This window comes from Mastigoproctus giganteus, chromosome 10 (genome assembly GCF_048544385.1).
Source record: "Mastigoproctus giganteus isolate SK-2022 chromosome 10, ASM4854438v1, whole genome shotgun sequence".
NCBI lineage: Eukaryota > Metazoa > Arthropoda > Arachnida > Uropygi > Thelyphonidae > Mastigoproctus > Mastigoproctus giganteus.
In genome coordinates, this window is record NC_143584.1 from 202,310,068 (window position 1) to 202,331,598 (window position 21,531).

Here is a 21,531-nt window from a genome sequence, read left to right on the forward strand (position 1 = left end):
AAACCAATGTTCTACATATGGCACTGTAATAAAATGTTTTATGTCTGTTTGTTTTCTGGTAGTTATTTCTTATTTTTTCTTGAGGAAGAAATTTAATTTTGTTGTTAGAGGTAATAGGATAACCTCTTATTAAAATGAAAAAATTATAATTCCTCAGAGTGGTTTAATACTAGAACATACATACAAAGAACGGTTAATATACAAAAGAGCTTTCGGCTGAGTAGACAGCCTTCTTCAGTTAAACAGAAAATATATTAAATGACAGTTAGAATGGAGATGTGCACTGCCAAGTTGGTGCGTGAGGCACATGGCTAATTGTTTGAGGTTGAAGTTTGTGGCTGTGACTCATGGTGGCGACGCGGCCAGCGTTTTTCTATGGACAGAATTATTGCTTCTGTGATGGGGTTAACTTGACAACCACTGTTCCTGTTCAAAGAGGTATCCGAGCATTTTATGTTTAATGATTCCAACCAGGTGCGCCGTAGGTAATGGTGGGACCTGTCCACAACCACGACATCGCGGTGTGGGTCAATGTCGTGGTGGGTTGTCCAGACATGCTCGGCAATAGCTGAGTGTTCCACATCTGCCAAACGGATCGCCCTTTTGTGTTCTGAGAGATGTTTCTCGAGTCGACGTCCAGTCTCTCCAAAGTAGCAGCTACTGCAGTCACGGCAAGAGACGCGATAGACCAAACCGCTCTGCAGAAGGGTGGGGACAGGTGTTTTCACGTTGGAAATGAGAGAACGCGGATTCTTGCCTGGGAGTTGGATGCACTTTATCCCATGTGATTTTAGGATTCTACCAATCTGTTGTGACAGGTTGGGGTAGTATGGGATAAATGCCCTCGTGGATGACTCGCCACTGTTGACGTTACTGTTGGTCGCCACGTTGTCGCGTGCCTGTAGGTCACACCTGTCAAGGATGTCGATGGGATAGCCACACCTCGCAAGGTCCACTTTGACCCTGGTGATCTCTGTGCGTCTTTCACCTGCAGAGCTAGAGTGTGTCCAGGCGCGAGTTAGCAAGGTTCGGGCAGTGGTGAGGAGGTGAGCCCGTGCATGTGCTGACCGGAAGTTGGTAAATTGGCTAGCACACATAGGTTTACGATAAACTGTCGTCTTCAAGCATGTGTCTTCGCGCCGGACGAGGGTATCTAGGTATGGTATGGTGTTGTTCGACTCCAGCTCAATCGTGAATTTTATGAAGGGCGATAGTGAGTTGAGGTGGGTTAGGATTCGCTGACCTGAGTCTCTAGGTATAACTACGAACACATCGTCTACGTAGCGACACCAAAAGGCGATGTGATCTGGTGCGTGTGTGAACGCACGTCCCTCTAACTCCTCCATCACGATGTTTGCCGTGACCGAACTGACAGGGGAACCCATGGCTGTGCCATGCACCTGCTGGTAAATTGAGTCGCTAAACATGATTGCACCCCCTGTTAAGCACAGTCTGAGGGCGGTAGAAATGTCATCAGGTGTCAGTCTGGTTCTGTCGCTAAGGGTTTCATCATTGTCCAAGAGTTGTTTTGCACAAGAGATGGCAAGTTCCACTGGGATGGAGGTAAAGAGTGATATTACATCGAACAATGCCATGACTTGATCTTGTGAGATGGATATAGTGCGGATCCTTTCTATGAACTCAATACTGTTGGAGATGGTGTAGGTGGTCTTGCCAACTAGAGGAGAAAGAAGCCTCGAGACAAACTTAGACAACTCGTAAGTCGGTGATCCACAGCAGGATACAATTGGTCTTAGTGGTGTGTCTTCTTTGTGTACCTTCGGCAGGCCGTAAAAAGCTATTGCCGAGCATGTCTGGACAACCCACCACGGCATTGGCTCACACCGCGATGTCGTGGTTGTGGACAGGTCCCACCATTACGCACGGCGCACCTGGTTGGAATCGTTAAACATAAAATGCTCAGATACCTCTTTGAACAGGAACAGTGGTTGTCACGTTAACCCCATCACAGAAGCAATAATTCTGTCCATAGACAAACGCTGGCCGTGTCACCACCATACGTCACAGCCACAAACTTCAACCTCAAACAATTAGCCACGCGCCTCACGCACCAACTTGGCAGTGCACATCTCCATTCTAACTGTCATTTAATATATTTTCTGTTTAACTGAAGAAGGCTGTCTACTCAGCCGAAAGCTCTTTTGTACATTAACCGTTCTTTGTATGTATGTTCTAGTATTAAACCGCTCTGAGGAATTATAATTTTTTCATTTCAATAATATGAATCCGGACCGCATAGGCCTCTTTCACCATACCAGGATAACCTCTGTTAAGAAATCTTTTTGTTAATTTATTTAATTCTACCTGAAGTCCACTCTGTGTGGCGGAATATTTAAAAGCATTTAAGAACTCGTTTAACATGACCGATTTCTTGTAGGTATCTGGGTAGTAACTTTTATAATGTAACAGCATATCCTTGTTCGTAGGTTTTCTATAAATATTAAAATTTATTATGTCCCCTTCTCTCTGTAATGTAAAATTAAGAAAGTTTGTCGATCTTGTATCATCCTTTTCTGTTTCTAGGGTAAAATTTCATCTGGTATGGATGTTGTTAAATACTTGTAGGACAGCATTTATTGTAGTCTGATTAGTTATAATGAGGACATCATCAAGGTTTCTAGGGTAAAATTTCATCTGGTATGGATGTTGTTAAATACTTGTAGGACAGCATTTATTGTAGTCTGATTAGTTATAATGAGGACATCATCAAGGTTTCTAGGGTAAAATTTCATCTGGTATGGATGTTGTTAAATACTTGTAGGACAGCATTTATTGTAGTCTGATTAGTTATAATGAGGACATCATCAAGGTATCTACCATAATAAGAGATGTCTGCTGTAAATGGGTTTAAATAGCTGTTCTTTATTTTATTTAGATAAAGCTCTGTGATGAGACCACTAATACTAAGGCCCATAGGTAAGCCAGATATCTGTTTATATATTTTATCCTGAAATAGGATGAAATTGGCAGAAACTAATAATTTAATTCGATCAAAAATTTTTTCTTTAGTGCATCTGGTATTATTAATTTTAATATCACTATTGTTAAGAAGGTCCCAAATAATGTCTAACGCATATGGAACATTGACGTTAGTATATAAGGACGTGATGTCTAACGAGTATAATTTATGATCATCCTTAATTTTATAATTTTTCAGTTTAGTAAATAGAGAATCATAGTTTTTTATACTGTATTTTAAACCTTCTCTAAACAGTTTTATGATAGCTTAAACGAATGTAGATAAAGACGAAAGATAAAAATTTTTGTATGAAGCTATTGGACGAATCGGGTTACCTGGTTTATGCAATTTTATTTGACCAAATAGGGTGGAGACCTTGTATGCCTTAGCCTTAATCTGTTTAAGTTGTTGTATCGTAATATAATCATTTTTTCTATACAATGTTAAAGTTTTATTATATCTGTTTATTAAATTGTAGAAGACTGAAGAGTCTGAAGTGTATAATTTATTATTCGATTATACCCATCACTATTTTTGTATCACTTACATTAGCGGCAGATACAAAATCATTATACATGTTATCCTGGTTTTATTGTATAGGATAGTAATGATGATGTTTTCCTTTCTTTAAGTAAAATATACTCTTCTCATTTTAATGTTATTTTTGTTTAGAGCACGTCTTTTTATGGTCTCAACAAAGGCTGGTTCATTAGGAACTAATTTAATAGGAGCTAATAGAGTTATTATTATGGATGCATCCTGGAATCCGACACATGATGTTCAAGCAATTTTCAGAGTCTATAGATTTGGACAAGTAAAACCTGTTTATGTTTATAGATTTTTAGCACAGGTAAATATATTTAATATATGTTTATTATTTATTCTACTTCTATCTAATTTTCCTTTATATTTGGGGTGCCATAGATATAAAAAAATTTTTGTGGCCCTTAATGGTTAAAGTTAATGTTGATAATTTTGTAACAAATTTCATTCTTAGATATGAACTGTTAATCAATTGTATATACGTGTCTGGCGAACTTGGTGATCATGCATTGCTGAAAAACACAGTAATATTAATATCCAATCTTTTTTGCAACAGTGAATGAGCAGTGATAAGATTAGTAGCAGTAGTAGTAGTGGCATGTGATGCAAGAAAGCAAGTGTATGAGCTTATGCAGCATCAGCCAAAAAAAAAAAAACACACCATTCCCTCCAAATGCCTGTCCAGTTCCTCCTTAAATTTATTCAACCTATCAACTTCCACAATGACAAATGGAAGTTTGTTCCAGCAATTAACCACCCACTGGCTAAAGGCAAATTTCCGCACATGTATTCTACATCTGTCTTTTCTTAATTTGAATTTATGCCCCCTTAGGTTCGTAATCTGAACAAGTGGAAGGATCCCATCAGAATTCAGCGTGCTCAACCCATTCAAGGCCTTATACACCTCAATCAGATCACCGCGCAGGTGCCTAGTCTCCAGCCACTGCAATTTGCAGAACTTAAGCATCTCTTGGTAAGAGGATCCCTTCATTCCCCTCACCAATCTTGTTGCCCTTCTGTGTACACGCTCAAGTAAATCGACATCCTTCCTAAAATGAGTACTCTAGGCGTGGCCTGACCATTACCTTATACAGAGGAACAATCACCTCTTTTTCCCTGCTAACAAAATTCACATATACCATTGACAAAACCCCATGATCTGCCCTGGCAGCCTGTCTGCATTGCTCAGAAAACTTCATATCTGACTGCACAATTACTCCCAGGTCTTTTTCATTTTCTACCACCTTAAGTGTAGTACCACACAGTTGGTACATTTCTCTGGGGTTACTTCTACCCATATGCATTACTTTGCATATGTCAAGGTTAAACTTCAGTTGCCACTTCTTAGCCCATCTGCCCAAATTATCTAGATCCTGTTGCAGTAGCACACTGCCATTACTGTCATTAACAACCCTGCCAACCTTTGTATCATCTGCAAACTTCAACACTAAGCCTGATATACCTTCATCAATATCATTGATAAATATACAAAAGAACAGTGGAGTCCCACTGAACCCTATGGGACTCCACTGGGTTCAGTGTTATTAGTGGAGCTCCACCGAACCCTGTGGGACTCCACTAATAACATTAGACCAGGAAAAGCAGCACCCATTGATTACCACCCTCTGTCTTCTCCCACTTAACCATCCTTTTATCCATTCTGTAGCAACTTACCCTTAATACCATTCTGCTCCAATTTGTACAATTTAATACCCTTTCTTGCATCATTTTTGTTCCACATGATATGAGTACCTGTACATGGAGAGAGAACTTCATAGTGATATTTCTGGTCCCTCAGATTAGTATAATTGAGATCCAGTGCCATTAGGTTTAAGGCGCAATACAACATGTTTTCTATGTGCTGAAACTTGTGGAAATTCAAAAAGGAAATCCATGTAGTTGAGGAGCCCAGTTCAACACACCATGAAATGGCTTACCAAAGGCCAATCAGCTAGTAGGCAACGTGCAAGAGTCCATGCTGGAGCTATATAACTACCCTTGTGGTCCCTTGGTCTGTATTCAGACTGGTATGGCATTATGCTTGGATAACTCTGCCTGGTAATAGACTGTCCTTGTCATCTGATTAATTTGTGTACTGAAAAGGGGGCCACATTTCTTCCTCCGAAGAAGAATGGATATTGGGTGGGCATTTACTTTTCTCTAGATATATGTAAGAAGGAAAGGTGGAATGACACGGTATAAATTAATGCATGTCACTGAAGTGAAAAGGGTTTTAATCCATGCATGTACACATTGACTGTCTTTTGATAAATAGTTATATAGACCAGTAAAACTGTGGCAACCTCTGAGAAGCCTGTTTAAAGACGAGATTAGTGCTAAGAAAAGCCATATGAGCTTTTCAGAATTACTAAACAAAAAATGCAATAAGTAATTACTTGATGGCATTGATCATGTCCAAATTCATTTTGCAATCCAAAAGAAGTTTCTAAAAAAGACAAATTGATGAACTCCTCAAGGAAAAGAACCTGTGAATCACACATTTTGGTGTAAGCAGTCGAAACAGTCCAAACAAATTGTTAACCCTAATAGGCTATCCTCTCACATGCAAAAAGGTTGTCCATGTTCCTTTCTTTTATTGAAGCCTATCTTGCTTCAATAAAACATTTTGCTTGTTGCTTTTAAACATTATGCTTGCACTTGAAAATCTGAACATAATCCTTTAATCAAGCATGTCCTACATCCATATACTGAGATCATTACTCTTTGGCGTGTTGAACAATGTTGCGTACAAATTCCTTTTAACAACAATTTTTATATCTTGTTTTGGAAGTTGCCTAGCATAGCAGACTAAATCAAAAGGATTGATTCTAATAGTCATAGGAAACTCTACTGCCAACATTGTGAGGGATGTACGCAAGAGGATTGTATTGTTTTCTTCATTGAGGATGTAGTTTGTTTTTATTTTTTATTATATATATATATATATATATATATATAACCATATAAATAAGAATAAGAGTTAAAATAAAATTATGCCAGCAGTATGGTAAGACAAGAGCGAAAATAATCGAAATTAAACCTAAATCAAACCGGGGGGGGGGGGAAGAGAAGGGTAACAAGAGTAAAAATATTGCAGTAGAAACTCTCTAAAATAATTTAGAAAATCTAAATGAAAGAATAATAATTCATTGAATTTTGAAAGCCACTTAAATAGAAATTTAGCAGTACCCCCTCTAATGGGTACCAGGTCCAAATATATGTGAAATATCACCAACAGAGGTGTTAACCACTACAATAAAATAAAACAAAAATAGACTGACCATTATGCCCCATCTCGACAGAGGCCCACAAGGCCAATAATGGTCAGGGAATCGCTGCATTTCGATTGTTGGACAAATCGCCGCAAAGGAGACTCGATCGAAAGATCAGCCCGCCATCCGATCCTCAGATCAAACCACCAATGCAGAAGATTTTATATATATATAAAAATATATATATATATATATATATATGTATTTTTTTTTTTTTTTTTTTTTGTTATCAAAACCCCAAACACGAGTGGTATTAGAATCTCTAGTACTTAGTACCGTGCATGGGCTGAAGGTTCAAAAGATGAAAGAAGATACTTGTTGACATTAGACTTGAATTTCTGTAGATTGTAATTTTCAGGAAATATGTATGAAGGAAGGTTGTTCCAGAAAATGGAAGTTGAATGAATAAATGAGGACGAAGAAAAGTTGGTTCTGTGAGTTTGAAATTGAACAGTATGACTGGTTGTGGCACATATTTGGACTGCTTTGGAAGAGAGAGCAAGAATTATAGAAGCCAATTCAGAAGAACAGTGCCCATGGAAGTATCTACAGAAAAGGCATACAGCCAAAACAGAACTTCTGTGAGACAGAGTGAAAAACTCAGTTAGATATAAGATATAATTAACACTGCCCTCTTTTGATTGGAATCTTGAAGCCTGAGAGACATTTTGGGGGCACCACCACCACCCCAGACATAGAAACAATATTCCATGGTATGGTGATTTGCGATTTGTACAGATTGAACAACTGTTTGAAAGAAAAGTAACCCGGGAGTGAGAGTAGCAGTTCTGTCAATTCAGCATGTGAGTCACATATATGCTATTATGAAAGAAGAAAGAGTTGACGTAGAGTGGTTAATGATTTACGACAATGAGAATCATAGAGGCAGATGATGCAAAAAAACGTTATACAGCATCAGCCAAAAAAAAACCTTCCCATTTCACCTATCTATCCCTCCAACAGTTTGTCTAGTTCTTCCTTGAATTTATTCAGTCTGTCCACTTGCACATCAGATGGAAGTTTGTTCCAGCAGTGAACCACCTGCTGGTTGAAAGCAAACTTCTGCATATCTATTCTGCAACCATCTTTCCTCAATTGGAATTTATGCCCCCATATGTGTGTAGTCTAAGCAAGAGAAAGAATCCCATCAGAATTGACCTAGCTCAATCCATTCAAGGCCTTAAATACCTCAATCAGATCACCCTGTAGGTGCCTAGTCTCCAGATGCTGCAATTTGCAGAACTGAAACCTTTCTTGATAAGAGCACCCCTTTGTTCTCCTCATCAATCTCATTGCCCTTCTCTTCACCATACCTGCTCCAGCAGCTCTACACCCTTCTTAAAATGGGGCCTCCAGACTTGTATAGAGTACTTAAGATGTGGCCTGACCATTGCCTTATACAATGGAATAATCACCTCCTTATCCCTGCTAGCAAAATTCTTATGTCATAAACACAACTCCAAGAGCTGTCCTGGGCAGACTGTGCAATTACCCTCAAGTCTTTTTCACTTTCCACTACCCTGAGTGTAATACCAAATGGCTGGTACATTAATCTGGAATTACTTCTCCCCCATATGTAGTACTTTTCATTTTTTTTTTCTTTGTTTTTTTAAATGAAGACCCCAAGCATGAAAGGTATTAAAACCTATAGTACTTAGTACTATGCATGGGTTGAAAGTTGAGAAGATGAAAGAAGATAGTTGTTGACATTAGAGTTGAATTGAATTTCTGTAGGTTTTAGTTTTCAGGAAATATGTATGAAGGGAGGTTTTCCAGAAAACAGAAGTTGAAGGAATAAATGAGGAAGAAGAAATTATGGATCTGTGAGTTTGAAGTTGAACAGTAAAATGTTGCTGACTGATTGCAGCCCATGTCCAGACTGGTTTGGAAGAGAGAGAGCAATAATTATAGAAGCCATTTCAGAGAACAATGCCCATGGAAATACCATCTGAAAAGGAATGCAACAGAAACAGAACACATATGAGACAGAGAGTGGAGATACTATGTTAGAGATGGGTCATTAATTAACCTAACTGCTCTATTTTGAATGGAATCTAGAAGACAGACAGGTTTTAGAGGCACTGCCCCAGATGTGGGAATGCATATTATGGTAGATTTGCACAAAGTAAGCAGAGATTTGGAAGAAAAGTAACACTGAGAGCAAACTAGAAAACACAGTATTTTAGATGCAGAAAAAGCAGTATTCATGATGTGCTTAAGCTTAAGCCAAGAGAGGTTAGATATTAGGGTAATCCCTAATAGAGAAATTTGATATTGTTAGAAATCTGAGAACCATCAAAGATAAACATAGGAGCAGAAGCATCCTTTTTGAAAGATATATGACAGGACAGTGTTTTAGAAGAATTGAAATCAACTATCTTTCAACTAAATCAACTGACCTTTGCCCCACTGCAGATGATACAAAGGTTGGCAGGGTTGTTAATGACAGTAATGGCAGTGTGCTACTGCAACAGGATCTAGATAATTTGGGCAGATGGGCTAAGAAGTGGCAACTGAAGTTTAACCTTGACAAATGCAAAGCTGCATATGGGTAGAAGTAACCCCAGAGAAACGTACCAACTCTGTGGTACTACACTTAAGGTGGTAGAAAATGAAAAAAGACCTGGGAGTAATTGTGCAGTCAGATATGAAGTTTTCTGAGCAATGCAGACAGGCTGCCAGGGCAGGTCATGGTGTTTTGTCAATGATATATAGGAATTTTGCTACCAGGGAGAAGGAGCTGATTGTTCCTCTGTATAAGGCAATGGTCAGGCCACGCCTTGAGTACTGCGTACAGGTCTGGAGGCCTCATTTTAGGAAGGATGTAGATTTACTTGATCATGTACAGAGAAGGGCAACAAGATTGGTGAGGGGAATGAAGGGATCCTCTTACCAAGAGAGGCTTAAGTTCTGCAAATTGCAGTGGCTGGAGACTAGTCACCTGCACAGTGATCTGATTGAGGTATATAAGGCCTTGAATGGGTTGAGCACGCTGAATTCTGATGGGATCCTTCCACTTGTTCAGATTACGAACCTAAGGGGAAGGATCCCAACAGAATTCAGCGTGCTCAACCCATTCAAGGCCTTAAAGGAAATTTCCCTTTAGCCAGCGGATGGTTAATTGCTGGAACAAACTTCCATCTTTTGTTGTGGAAGTTGATAGGTTGAATAAATCTAAGGAGGAACAGGACAGGCATTTTGAGGGAATAGTGTGATTTTTTTTTTTTTTTTTTTTGGCTGATGCTGCATAAGCTCATACACTTGCTTTCTTGCATCGCATGCCACTACTACTACTACTACCACCTGGAGATCAGCATTTAAGGAGTTGGTAGTGGATATTCAAGAGGTTGAAGCTGTTTGTGTAGGGTAAGGTTTTTCAAACTGGAAGGTCAAGTGCAGTGTGCTATCATTAGCAAAACTATGGATAGGATTTCCAGTCAATTCAAGAAGGTCATTGATATGCAAGAGGAAAAGAGTGGGAGAGAAATAAACTGTAGGGAACACCAACATTACTGTAGATGTGAGAAGACAGAAAGCTGTCCGCGATCACCTGTAGTGAGTGGTCAGAGAGAAAACTGGATACCCAATTACAAAAAACAGTTGGAAAACCATAAGATGGAAGCCTATTTAGGAGACCCACCTTTATACCAAACACAGTCAAAAGCCTTTGAAATGTCAAGATCAACTTGAGTTTCACCAAATTTTTCCATTGAATTTGTCCATAGGTGTGTAACATAAACAATTATATCACCTGTGGATTGACACTGACAGAATCCATACTAGCAATCATAATAAGAAAGTGTAAAATGGCAACATAGAAAAGGAGTGACCTCAGGAACACAGGTTTTGAAAACAAGTGGGGGAAATACCATCAGGACTTTGTGCTTTCTTGGTATCAAGACTGTTCAAAATTCTTTTGACATCCTTATGAGTGAAGACCACGAGAGGCATTAAATGGAGTGTACTGGGAATGGCAGAGGTGGTTTACCAAGATCATCAGTACGTGAGTAAGAAAAAAAAAAATAGGAAGCTAGCAGGTCAGCTTTATCTTTAGCTGACGTGGCAATAGAACTATCCAGTTTTGATATAGGTGGGAATAGATAAAGCAGAAGTTGTGGCCAATAGGTTTGGCCAGAGACCAGAATGCTCAACTACCATTTGGACAAGAAGCAAGTTTTCTACTCTTAGCTTGTTCAAAATCTAGTTTGGACTGATTAATAGCTGCTTTACGATTGTTACAAGCTTTGTTGTAGGAAGAAAATGAACCTGAAGATTGGATGCAAGCCAGTTGCAATATTCAGTATTCTTAACTTGAACAGCCTGAACATATTTTTGAAAGACCAAGGTTTAGATAAAGGACAAGATTTTTAAGATAAATTGTGGAATGAAGAATTTCATCCCTACAAGGATAATTTCACTGATACAATCTGATATCAGAAGATTTGAAGCAGTAATCCAACTAAGGAAAAGAAGACATCTCGCATATCATACCACTTTGCATTCTTGTAATGCCAAACAACATGAGGTTGGGAATAGCCATGAGATAAAGGCTCCATTGGAAAAGAGACAATCACCAAATTGTGATCTGAGGTGCCTAGAGGACCACTCACTTCGACCGTGTACTTAGAAGGGTTGTTTGTAAGAAAAAGATCAAGCGTGTTTGCTGTATGGTTAGGATTGGTTGGTATTTTGGTAAGTAAATGAACAATCTGTTAAAAGTCATTATTGATTGCAAAAGCCTCAGCATCTCAACCAGCTGGGTCCATGTGACTAGAAAACAGAAGCCAGCTGGAGTTGTGTTCATTAAAATCACCAAGGAAAATTACCTCACTATTAGGAAAGTTGGATTAGAGAAAGCCAGGTTTCAAAGAGGGGAACCCAAAGAATTCCAAGTGATTAGTGGAGTTGGGAGAATGATAGAATCAATTGATGAATTTGACAGAATGGTTAGAAAAATTTTAAGCCAGAGGAAATTCCAAATTACTATGTCTCTGACACATTATGGCCCCAAGTGCCAAGCGATAGGGACCAAGCGATTTTTCTTAAGCGAATTCTAAAGTGATCCTTCCAAGTGATTTTGTTCTATTTCTTTTCTAGCCTTTTCTTTTCTTTTCTTTTCTTTTCATTGTAAGTGGTTCTTCACTTCGCAGATTTTAAGTAGAACCCGGGAAGGAAAATCACCTTTCTTTTTTAGGATATTTATCCATTTTCTTACTAACAAACTAATCCGCCAGCCGCTTGGTCACTAGGTGGCACTGCTCCTGCCTCCCCGTGGTGGGGCCGGAAACCTGAAAGGAAAAATAATCCTTTCAGGGCTAAAAGGAGCAACAATGGACTTGACAAACCAGACTTCTCCTGGAATTATGGATCAAACTGATCATAATTGGCAGCAAGATGATCCTAATCCATCTACTGCCAAAAGACAAAAGAAAGATGTGACCCAAACCATCTCGCCACTCTTTCTAATTGTTCATTCCCTATCAGATCAACCAGTTAGTAAACTTTCTCCCTTTGTTATACAAAGGTGTCTAGAACATATAGCTGGTCCTCCGAAAATGGTTCGCCGCTTGAAATCAGGCGACCTTCTGATAGAATCGACAAATCATCAACATTCTGAGCTTCTTCTTGAAACCAAAACTTTTGGAGGGATTCCCATCAAAGTCACTCCACACGCCACTTTAAATTCATCTAAAGCGGTTATCGTGGAATGGGATCTCCTAAACAGCTCTGAAGAAGAAATCGTACAAGAGCTACAAAACCAGAATGTCATACATGCCAAAAGAATCCTTATTAAAAAGGATTGAAACCTCATTCCAACCCGCACCATCATACTTACTTTCAGCACTCCAACTCTACCATCATCAGTCAAAGCCGGGTACCTGAATTGCCAGGTAAAACCATACATCCCCAATCCAATAAGATGCTTCAAGTGTCAAAAATATGGCCATTTCCAAACAGTATGCAGAGGACAAGCTATTTGTGCCACTTGTGGCTCAAAAGAACATACCTGTAAAGAATGCAATACACAGTCTCCTCGCTGCCCAAACTGCAAAGGAGACCACCCTGCCTATTCCAGAGACTGTAATATGTGGAAAAGAGAAAAGGAAGTTCAAAAATATAAAACTGAACATAAGATAACATATCAAGAAGCCAAAAAGCAGATACCACCATTTCCAGCAGTGAGAACATATGCAGCAACAGCAGCAACTACAGTGCAGAAAACAAAGGTAATTGCAATACAGACTGACATCACAGTCCTACCTAACATCTCAATAGCAGATTGGGCACGTAATCTTCTTTTACAAACAAAACATAAACTTGACCAGGCAATTAATACACCCATTGTAATCTCACCAGATGCTGAAGATCCAACACCAACAAGCAGTACAAATTCCACCAAACCTGTTGAATAAACACAAAAAAATACTGACACTATGGATATTGATGAAAAGGAGAAAGAAGATGAACCAGTTCTGGAACTTTATGCAAATGATGACATGGACAGTGGTGGCCGACCAAGCTTCCCCAGAAAAGAAAAAATCAAAACAGATCAATTAAAACAAGCAGCTCATCGTAAGTCATCTGAATCAAATACTAAACCCAAATAATGCGTACACTTCTACAATGGAATTGTCGTGGCATTCGAAGTAATCTAAGCAATATCAAAGATCTAATTTCCGTATATGCTCCTGCATGTATCTGTTTGCAAGAAACAAAGCTAACTCCGCACATAAGTATTTCAATCAAGAACTACAATCTATATAGGCAAGATCGAAAAACCAATACAAATCATGGAGGAGTCGCCATTCTTGTTGACTCTAATGTTCCATCCAAGCATATTCAGCTACAAACGCCCCTTGAAGCAGTCGCGGTACGCATCGTGACTGGAATTACCTTGACTATGATTTCTCTCTACCTTCCACCTAATCGTGCGTATACACTGAGGATTTAATTGAACAATTACCATCTCCTTTTTGTTTGATGGGGGACCTTAACAGGCATCATATCATCTGGGGATCACTTCGTACAGACAAGAGAGGACAGATGATTGAAAAACTTATAAATAATAGGAACCTAACACTCTTAAACACAGGTACTCACACCCATGTCCACTTACCAACAGGGACTACCTCTGCAATTGATCTCACCATCTGTTCCCCAGCTCTCTTTCCTCTCCTTGACTGGTCTGTTTCCGATGATCCCTATAGCAGTGATCATTACCCAGTTGTTTGTCACCTACTAGCAAATGATGTACAGCAACCTATAAGAGGTATAAAATGGAAATTTTGCAAAGCCAACTGGGAAAAATACCAATATGCTGCTTCTTTAGATGAGAAAATCATAAGACATACTGATATCAATAATGCTGTTACTCATATCACAAATCAAATAATTTCTGCAGCAAACATTGCAATACCAAAAACAGCTCACCAGTCTCATAAACATTACAAGCAGTGGTGGAATGAAGAATGCTTGGAAGCAAAGAAAGAAAAAAATAAGGCTTGGAATCAATTCAGAAAGTATCCCACCACCACTAATCTCATAAAATATAAGAAAGCCAGAGCAAAAGCACGCTATATTCGCCGGAAATCTCAGAAAGAATCCTGGATATCTTTTGCAAGCAAAATTAATAGAAATACGGACAGCAGAATAATATGGAATAAAATTCGACAAATTTCAGGCAAATATACAACCGTCCCTAAACCGATCATAAGCTGGAAAGGTCATGACATAACTGAACCAGAAAAAATTGCAAATCTACTAGGAGAAACATTTGAGGAATTGTCAGCAACAACGTCATACAGACCAATCTTTCAAACATACAAAGCTCAAATCGAAAAATACAAAATTAATTTCCATGCAGCTCATGAGATTTCATACAATCAATCCTTCACTATAAATGAATTGCATAAAGCCCTAGCCAAATCTAAAGAAAGTGCAGCAGTTCCGGATGGAATCCACTATCAAATGATTAAACACCTCCCTAAAAATTCTTTATGCATGTTGTTACTGCTATATAATAGGATATACCTTGAGGATACATATCCAGACTCTTGGCGACATTCGTTTGTACTGGCCTTTCCAAAACCTGGGAAGGACCATTCAAATCCATATAATTATCGTCCCATTGCGCTCACTAGCTGTCTAGGTAAAATTTTAGAAAAAATGGTGAATGATCGGTTAACATGGTTTCTTGACTTCCATAACCTCCTTAGTCCTAGTCAATATGGTTTTCGGAAAAATAGATCAACAATAGACATAATGACAAAAGCTGAATCAAATATTCGCAATGCCTTTCTCCGAAACGAACACCTTGTAATGATATGCCTTGATATTGAAAAGGCGTTCGATACTACGTGGAGATATGGTATCCTTCATGAATTGCACAAATTAGGTCTTCGAGGCCATCTACCGAAGTTCCTTCAGAATTTCATGACTAAAAGAACTTTTCAAGTCCGCTACCATCATATTCTGTCTCTAATATACAATCAAGAACAGGGGGTCCCCCAAGGCTCAGTCCTCAGTGCAACCCTTTTCGCTATCAAAATAAACCCTGTAACAGAAGTTATTCCAGCAACAATTGAAACCTACCTATATGCCGACGACCTCACAATATCATGTCACTCACAGAATATGCGGACAATCGAGAGGCAGCTCCAATGTGCTATTAACAAAATAGAGTCCTGGTCCATCTATAATGGATATCGAATCTCAGTACAAAAGACAGCGGCAATACACTTTTGCAGAAAACGAAAGATGCATCCTGGTCCAGAACTAAGGATAAGCAAGCAACAAATTCCACTCAAACAGAGTATCTGGCTACTAGGACTAATCATGGATCAAAAATTAAATTTCCTAGAACACACAAAATATCTACGTACAATGTGCCTAAAGAAATTAAACATTCTACGAGCTGTATCAGCCATGACATGGGGAGCTGATCGTTATTCACTTTTGCATGTTTATCATGCAATGATAAGATCTAAATTAGATTATGGTTCTCCCATTTACTCCTCAGCTAGGAAAAGTGTGTTAAACTGGTTAGATCCAATTCATCACAATGCATTACGTGTTGTTTCAGGAGCCTTCCATACCTCACCTGTGTATAGTCTATACACAGAGATCCATGAACTCCCACTCAGTCTTCGTAGACAAGTTCTTCTTATGAACTATGCTGCAAAAGTTCAAAGCCTTCCTGGACATCCAACATGGCAATATCTGTATAAACCGAAATGGGAAAATTTATACACGAACAAACCTAATATATGCAAACCTGCAGGTATCCGACTAAAAGAAATACTCTCACAATTGAACTTAAGTATGGATAAAATCTACCAAGATACCCCCACAGCCCTTCCACCGTGGAAAATCAGTTCAGTTGACTGTGACATGTTCCTCATAAAATGGAAACAGAGCAATATCCCAAGTCAACGTATAAAACAGCTCCATTCCTCTTATGTAATGCAATTCTCTGACTATTCCCATCTGTATACTGATGGATCCAAGACAGCCACACACGTTGGTGCTGCTGTTGTATTGCCAAACAACATAATCTCACAGTTTCTTCCAATAGAGTGCAGTATCTTTAGTGCTGAATTGTTTGCAATAAGTCTCGCCCTAGATCACATTGCCAAAACTTCTCTCGTAAAAAGTATCATTTTCACAGACTCAATAAGTGCAATGTATGCTTTACAGACAGAAGATCATCCATCTCATCCGTATGTAAGAAAAATTCTTTCCTCCTTATCACACCTTAGGGAAAACAAACAAAGAGTCAGATTCACTTGGATTCCTGGACATTCTGGAATACTCGGCAATGAACGTGCGGATGATGCTGCAAAACATCCGTCTAACAAAAATTCTCACTTGCATAAAATACCGCTCAATGACTTTAAAAACATCAGTCGAAAAGCCTCTGAAAATATATGGACGCAGACCTGGAAATCTCAAACAAACAATAAATTATACCAAATCAAACAACAGCAGAAATCCTGGAAATCAAGTTTTCGGTCAAACAGACATGAAGAGGTTATCCTCGCCCGGCTTCGCATCAGACACACATATTTAACACACTCTTACCTCCTAATGAAAGATGATCCTCCACAATGCCCTCAGTGTCTGACCACACTAACAGTGAAGCACATCATCATAGAATGTCCACGATACCAAATTGCCCGCCAAGCAGCTTTCAGATCGCATTCAAATGAGCCATTAAGCCTTGAACTCATTATGGGAGAAAAATCAAACGTCAGTGAACTCTTTTCATACCTCAGCTTAATAAACTTAACTAATCGTATCTAATATGTTAAATCAGTAACAATATAACAGGAAATAACAAAACTTGAACAGGCGCAATATAGCCGAAGTTGCTCTTGCACCATTAAACCCCAAACAACAACAAACAACAACTGACACATTATATCAGAGCAAACATGTGTGCAAGTACCATATGTGAAGCAAAAGGAATAGTAAAGCAAATAATTCGGACAACTAAGATGAACATTGGTTGAGTCAACCGGTAATTGGAGTTCTGTCAGAAAAAGTAAGTGGGGTTTGGCAGTCTGTAAATGGAAATGGACATCATTCAGATTGGAACTGAGACCATGTATGTTTGTGAAATGAATAATGAAGTGTTTGGGAGGTTTATATCTTTTCATAGATAAATTTGTTCTATTAGTTTGAGTATTCATGATGTATTCAGTAGTAAGAAAATGTAGTGAGGACATGTTGTATGAAGTAATGGAGTTTTTGAATATGGTGTAGGCACCACAAGAATATATCCAACTTCTTGATAACACTCTAGGAGGTTTCCTGATATGGAAACCTCCTAGAGTGTTACCAATAGGTTCGATCCAGTGGACTATCTAGTTCCTGGCCTGTAAACACCATTTTAGAGGTGTATTCTCAAAATGTAAGAAAGATTGGATCTCGCCGTTATGTCCATCATAACCTTAAAAGACATCAGTCATACTGCGTGATGGAAGAGACGGGGGATTGCCAGAGCTTAACTTTGTAGGCTACACATGGGTTCCACCATTTCAATGTTAATGTTAAACCTCAATTGCCATATCTCAGCCCAACTGTCAAATATTACTAGACCTTATCACAGTACCATACCGTCATTACTGTCATTAACCATCCTGCCAACCTTCATATCATCTGAAACCTTAGACATTCAGCCTGATATACCTTCATTAATATTATTAATAAATACAGAAAACAACAATGGCCTAGCACCACACCCTTGGGGGACTCTGCAATGAGCAGTGTCCATTAATAACAACTTGCTGTCTTGTCCCACTCAACCATTCCATTATCCATAGCTGTAACTTGCCCATAATGCTACATTGCTCCAGTTTGTACAGCAGTCTGTTATGTTGTATCAAACGCTTTCCTGAAATCCAAGTATATGATATCAAAATTATTTTTTTGTGTTGAGTTCCTTTGTTACTGCATTATAGTATCCAGTGAAATTGGTCAGACAAGATCGCCCCATAACAAACCAATGCTATGACTGGCCTACAACTGCATTCCTGTCTAGATGGCCCTTCATTACTTCTTTAGCCAGTAACTCCATTATTTTCCCTGGCACAGAAGTTAAGTTAACTGGTGTGTAATTACTCATGTCACCTTTAAATCCCAATTTTTTTTGAATTGGTGATACATTTGCACTCTTCAGTTCATGGGGTCTTCCCCTGAATCCAAGGATGCTCTCATGATTATAGCTGACTGTTCGCCTACCTCCTTTGCTGCATCCCTTAATAAATTAGATAGATCCCCTCCATCCCAGGTGCCTTTCTTTCATTTAACCTCAGCAATTTTTTTACTTTACTCTCAGTTATTACAAAATCCTTTAGCTCCCTGTTAGAATTTGATAAACTCTTGGCACTCCCTTAAAGAATTTCTCATGTGTGAATGCAGATGCATTTTTTATATATATATGTGTATGTAATATAAATAAATAAATGAATGTATTGCCAGTAGAGCGAATAATAAATTAAAACAGACAATAAAATAAAGGGGGGGAGAAGAGAATGAAGAAAAGAGTATTGTAGAAGGGACACTTCAAAATAATTTAGAAAAGGCCAAAATATACAGTACCAATTAATAGAAATTTAGGATATACCAATTCAATGAAATTTTGTGCCGAAACAAAAGCACCAAGTCCAAATTGTCTGAAATATCACTGATAGAAGCAAAAGCAAAACCACAACACATGACCAACAGAAAATAAAAAATAATATAGAAAATTACAATCTTAGTACCGTGCTTGGGTTGCAGGTTGAGAAGACGAAAGAAGATATTTGTTGACATTGGACTTGAACTTGTTGGGATTGTAATTTTCAGGAAATACGTATGAAGGAAGGTTGTTCCAGAAAACAGCAGTTGAATGAATAAATGAGGAAGATGAAAAGTTGGTTCTGTGGGTTTGAAGTTGGACAGTAAATGGATGTTGGCTGGTGGCGGCACGTGTTCGGACTGTTTTGAAAGAGAGAGCGGGAATTATAGAAGCCAATTCAGAAGAACAGTGCCCATGGAAGTATCTGTAGAAGAGGCATGCAGCAGAAACAGTATGTCTATGAGAAAGCGAGTGGAGAGACTCTGTTAGAGATGAATCATTAATTAACTTAACTGCCCTCTTCTAAATGGAATCAAGAAGCCTGAGATAGGTTTTGGGGGCACCACCCCAAATGTGGGAAAAATATTCCATGGCAGGGCAGATTTGTGATTTATACAGAGTGAGCAGCTGTTTGGAAGAAAAGTAATGCCGAGAGCGAAAGAGAAAACACAAAGTTTTTTAGATGCTGAGGAAGCAATATTTGTAATGTGCTTGGGCCAAGAGAGATTAGAAGTCAGGGTAATCCCCAAAAGAGATATATCATTTTGCCTAGAAATCGGAGTGTCACTAAACATAAGCATAGGAGCAAAAGAATCCTTTTTGCGAGATATAAGACAAGACTCAGTTTTAGAAGGGTTGAAATAACTAAGTTGTCTTTGCCCCACTCGAGAATTACCTGAAGATCGCCATTTAAGGAATTGGTAGCAGATTTTCGAGAAGTTGAAGTTGATTGAGCAGGACAAGGTTTCTCAAAATGGAAAGTGGAATGCAATGTGCTATCATCGGCAAAACTATGGATAGGATTTCCAGCCAATGGAAGAAGGTCATTAGTATACAATAGGAAAAGAGTGGGGGAAAGAACTGAGCCTTGGGGGACACCGGCATTAGTGGAGAAGTTAGAAGACAGAGAGCCATCTACCATCACCCTCAGTGAGCGATCAGAGAGAAAACTGGATAACCAATTACTAAAAACAGTTGGCAAACCATAAGATGGAAGCTTGTTTAGAAGACCTTTATGCCAAACAAGATCAAAAGCCTTTGAGATGTCAAGAGCAACTACTTGTGTTTCACCGAACCTTTCCATTGAATTAGTCCATAAATGGGTAACATAAGCCAGAATATCACCAGTGGATCGACACTGACGGAATCCATACTGGCGATCGTTGATAAGACGGAAGGTTTCTAGGTAGTTTAAGAGTTGGCAGTTAATTGATTTCTCCATTACATTAGAAACAGTAGAAGTAATTGCAATGGGACAATAATTGGATGGGAGGGATTTGTCACCCTTTTTAGGAACTGGCTGGATATGAGCAAATTTCCAAGCAGAAGGAAAAACACCTTTGGAATAAGAAAGTGAAAAAAGGCAGCAAAGAATAGGAGTAAGTTCAGGAGCACATGTTTTGAGAACAAGTGGAGAAATACCATCAGGACCTGGAGCTTTCTTTGCATCAAGATTCATCAAAATGGTGATGTAGCTCTATTACACATCAACAAGGTGATGTGTAATAGAGCCACAGAAAAGGTTCGACAGGCAAAGGCAGTTTATGAGAAATCACTAGCAAACAGAGAAAAGAGGGGGGATAAAGAATTCTTCACATATATAAATGCCAAGAAGAGCAGGACAAACCAGATCGGACCTTTATGTAAGGGAAAGGGGATAGTAATAAATACACCAGCTGCCGTTGCAGATGAACTCAACAGTTATTTTGCATCGATATTTACAAATGAAAAGCCTTTTGTGGCAAAGGGAAATTGTGGGAGCGAAGTTAAAAAATATGTAATTAATGATATTGAAATTTCGCAAGATTATTTAATGAAAAAACTTTCGAGCCTACAGACCAGTAAGGCTCCTGGAGTTGATGGAATATACCCTATAATCTTAAGAGAGGCGGCAAGCGAGTGCATTGAACCATTGAGGCTAATTATGCGAGCATCATTAGACTCTGGGGAGATTCCCTTGGATTGGAAAAGTGCAAATGTATCTCCCATACATAAGGGTGGCTCTAAAAGTGAAGTTGGAAATTATCGACCTGTCAGTCTGACTTCAGTAGTAGGGAAAATCATGGAGGCAATGATCAAGGGTGGAATTCAGGATCATTTGGATCGAATTGAAATTCTCAAGGATACTCAGCATGGTTTCGTAAAGGGAAAATCATGTTTAACAAATCTGGTTCGCTATTTCGAAAGGGTCACTCACGAGCTGGATTTAGGGAATAATTTCGACATTGTTTATTTAGATTTCAGCAAAGCTTTTGACTCAGTCCCACATGAGCGGTTGCTTTATAAGCTGGAACAGGTTGGAATCACTGGGAAAATCCTTAGATGGATAGAAGGATGGCTTCAGGGCAGGAGGCAGAGGGTTGTGATAAATGGCTATTCCTCAGATTGGGTTGATG

The 21,531-nt window shown here is 38.8% G+C and overlaps 1 protein-coding gene across 3 annotated transcripts in view; it reads left to right on the forward strand.

The window, feature by feature from the left end:
• The window catches only part of XNP (ATRX chromatin remodeler XNP), a 664,672-nt gene that overhangs the window by 483,103 nt on the left and 160,038 nt on the right, over window positions 1–21,531 (forward strand). For all 3 annotated transcript variants that reach the window (XM_090383634.1, XM_090383636.1, XM_090383635.1), the window contains exon 22: window positions 3,653–3,830. In XM_090383634.1, the coding sequence (XP_090239760.1) occupies window positions 3,653–3,830 (178 nt within the window). The remainder of the gene's footprint in view (window positions 1–3,652; window positions 3,831–21,531) is intronic.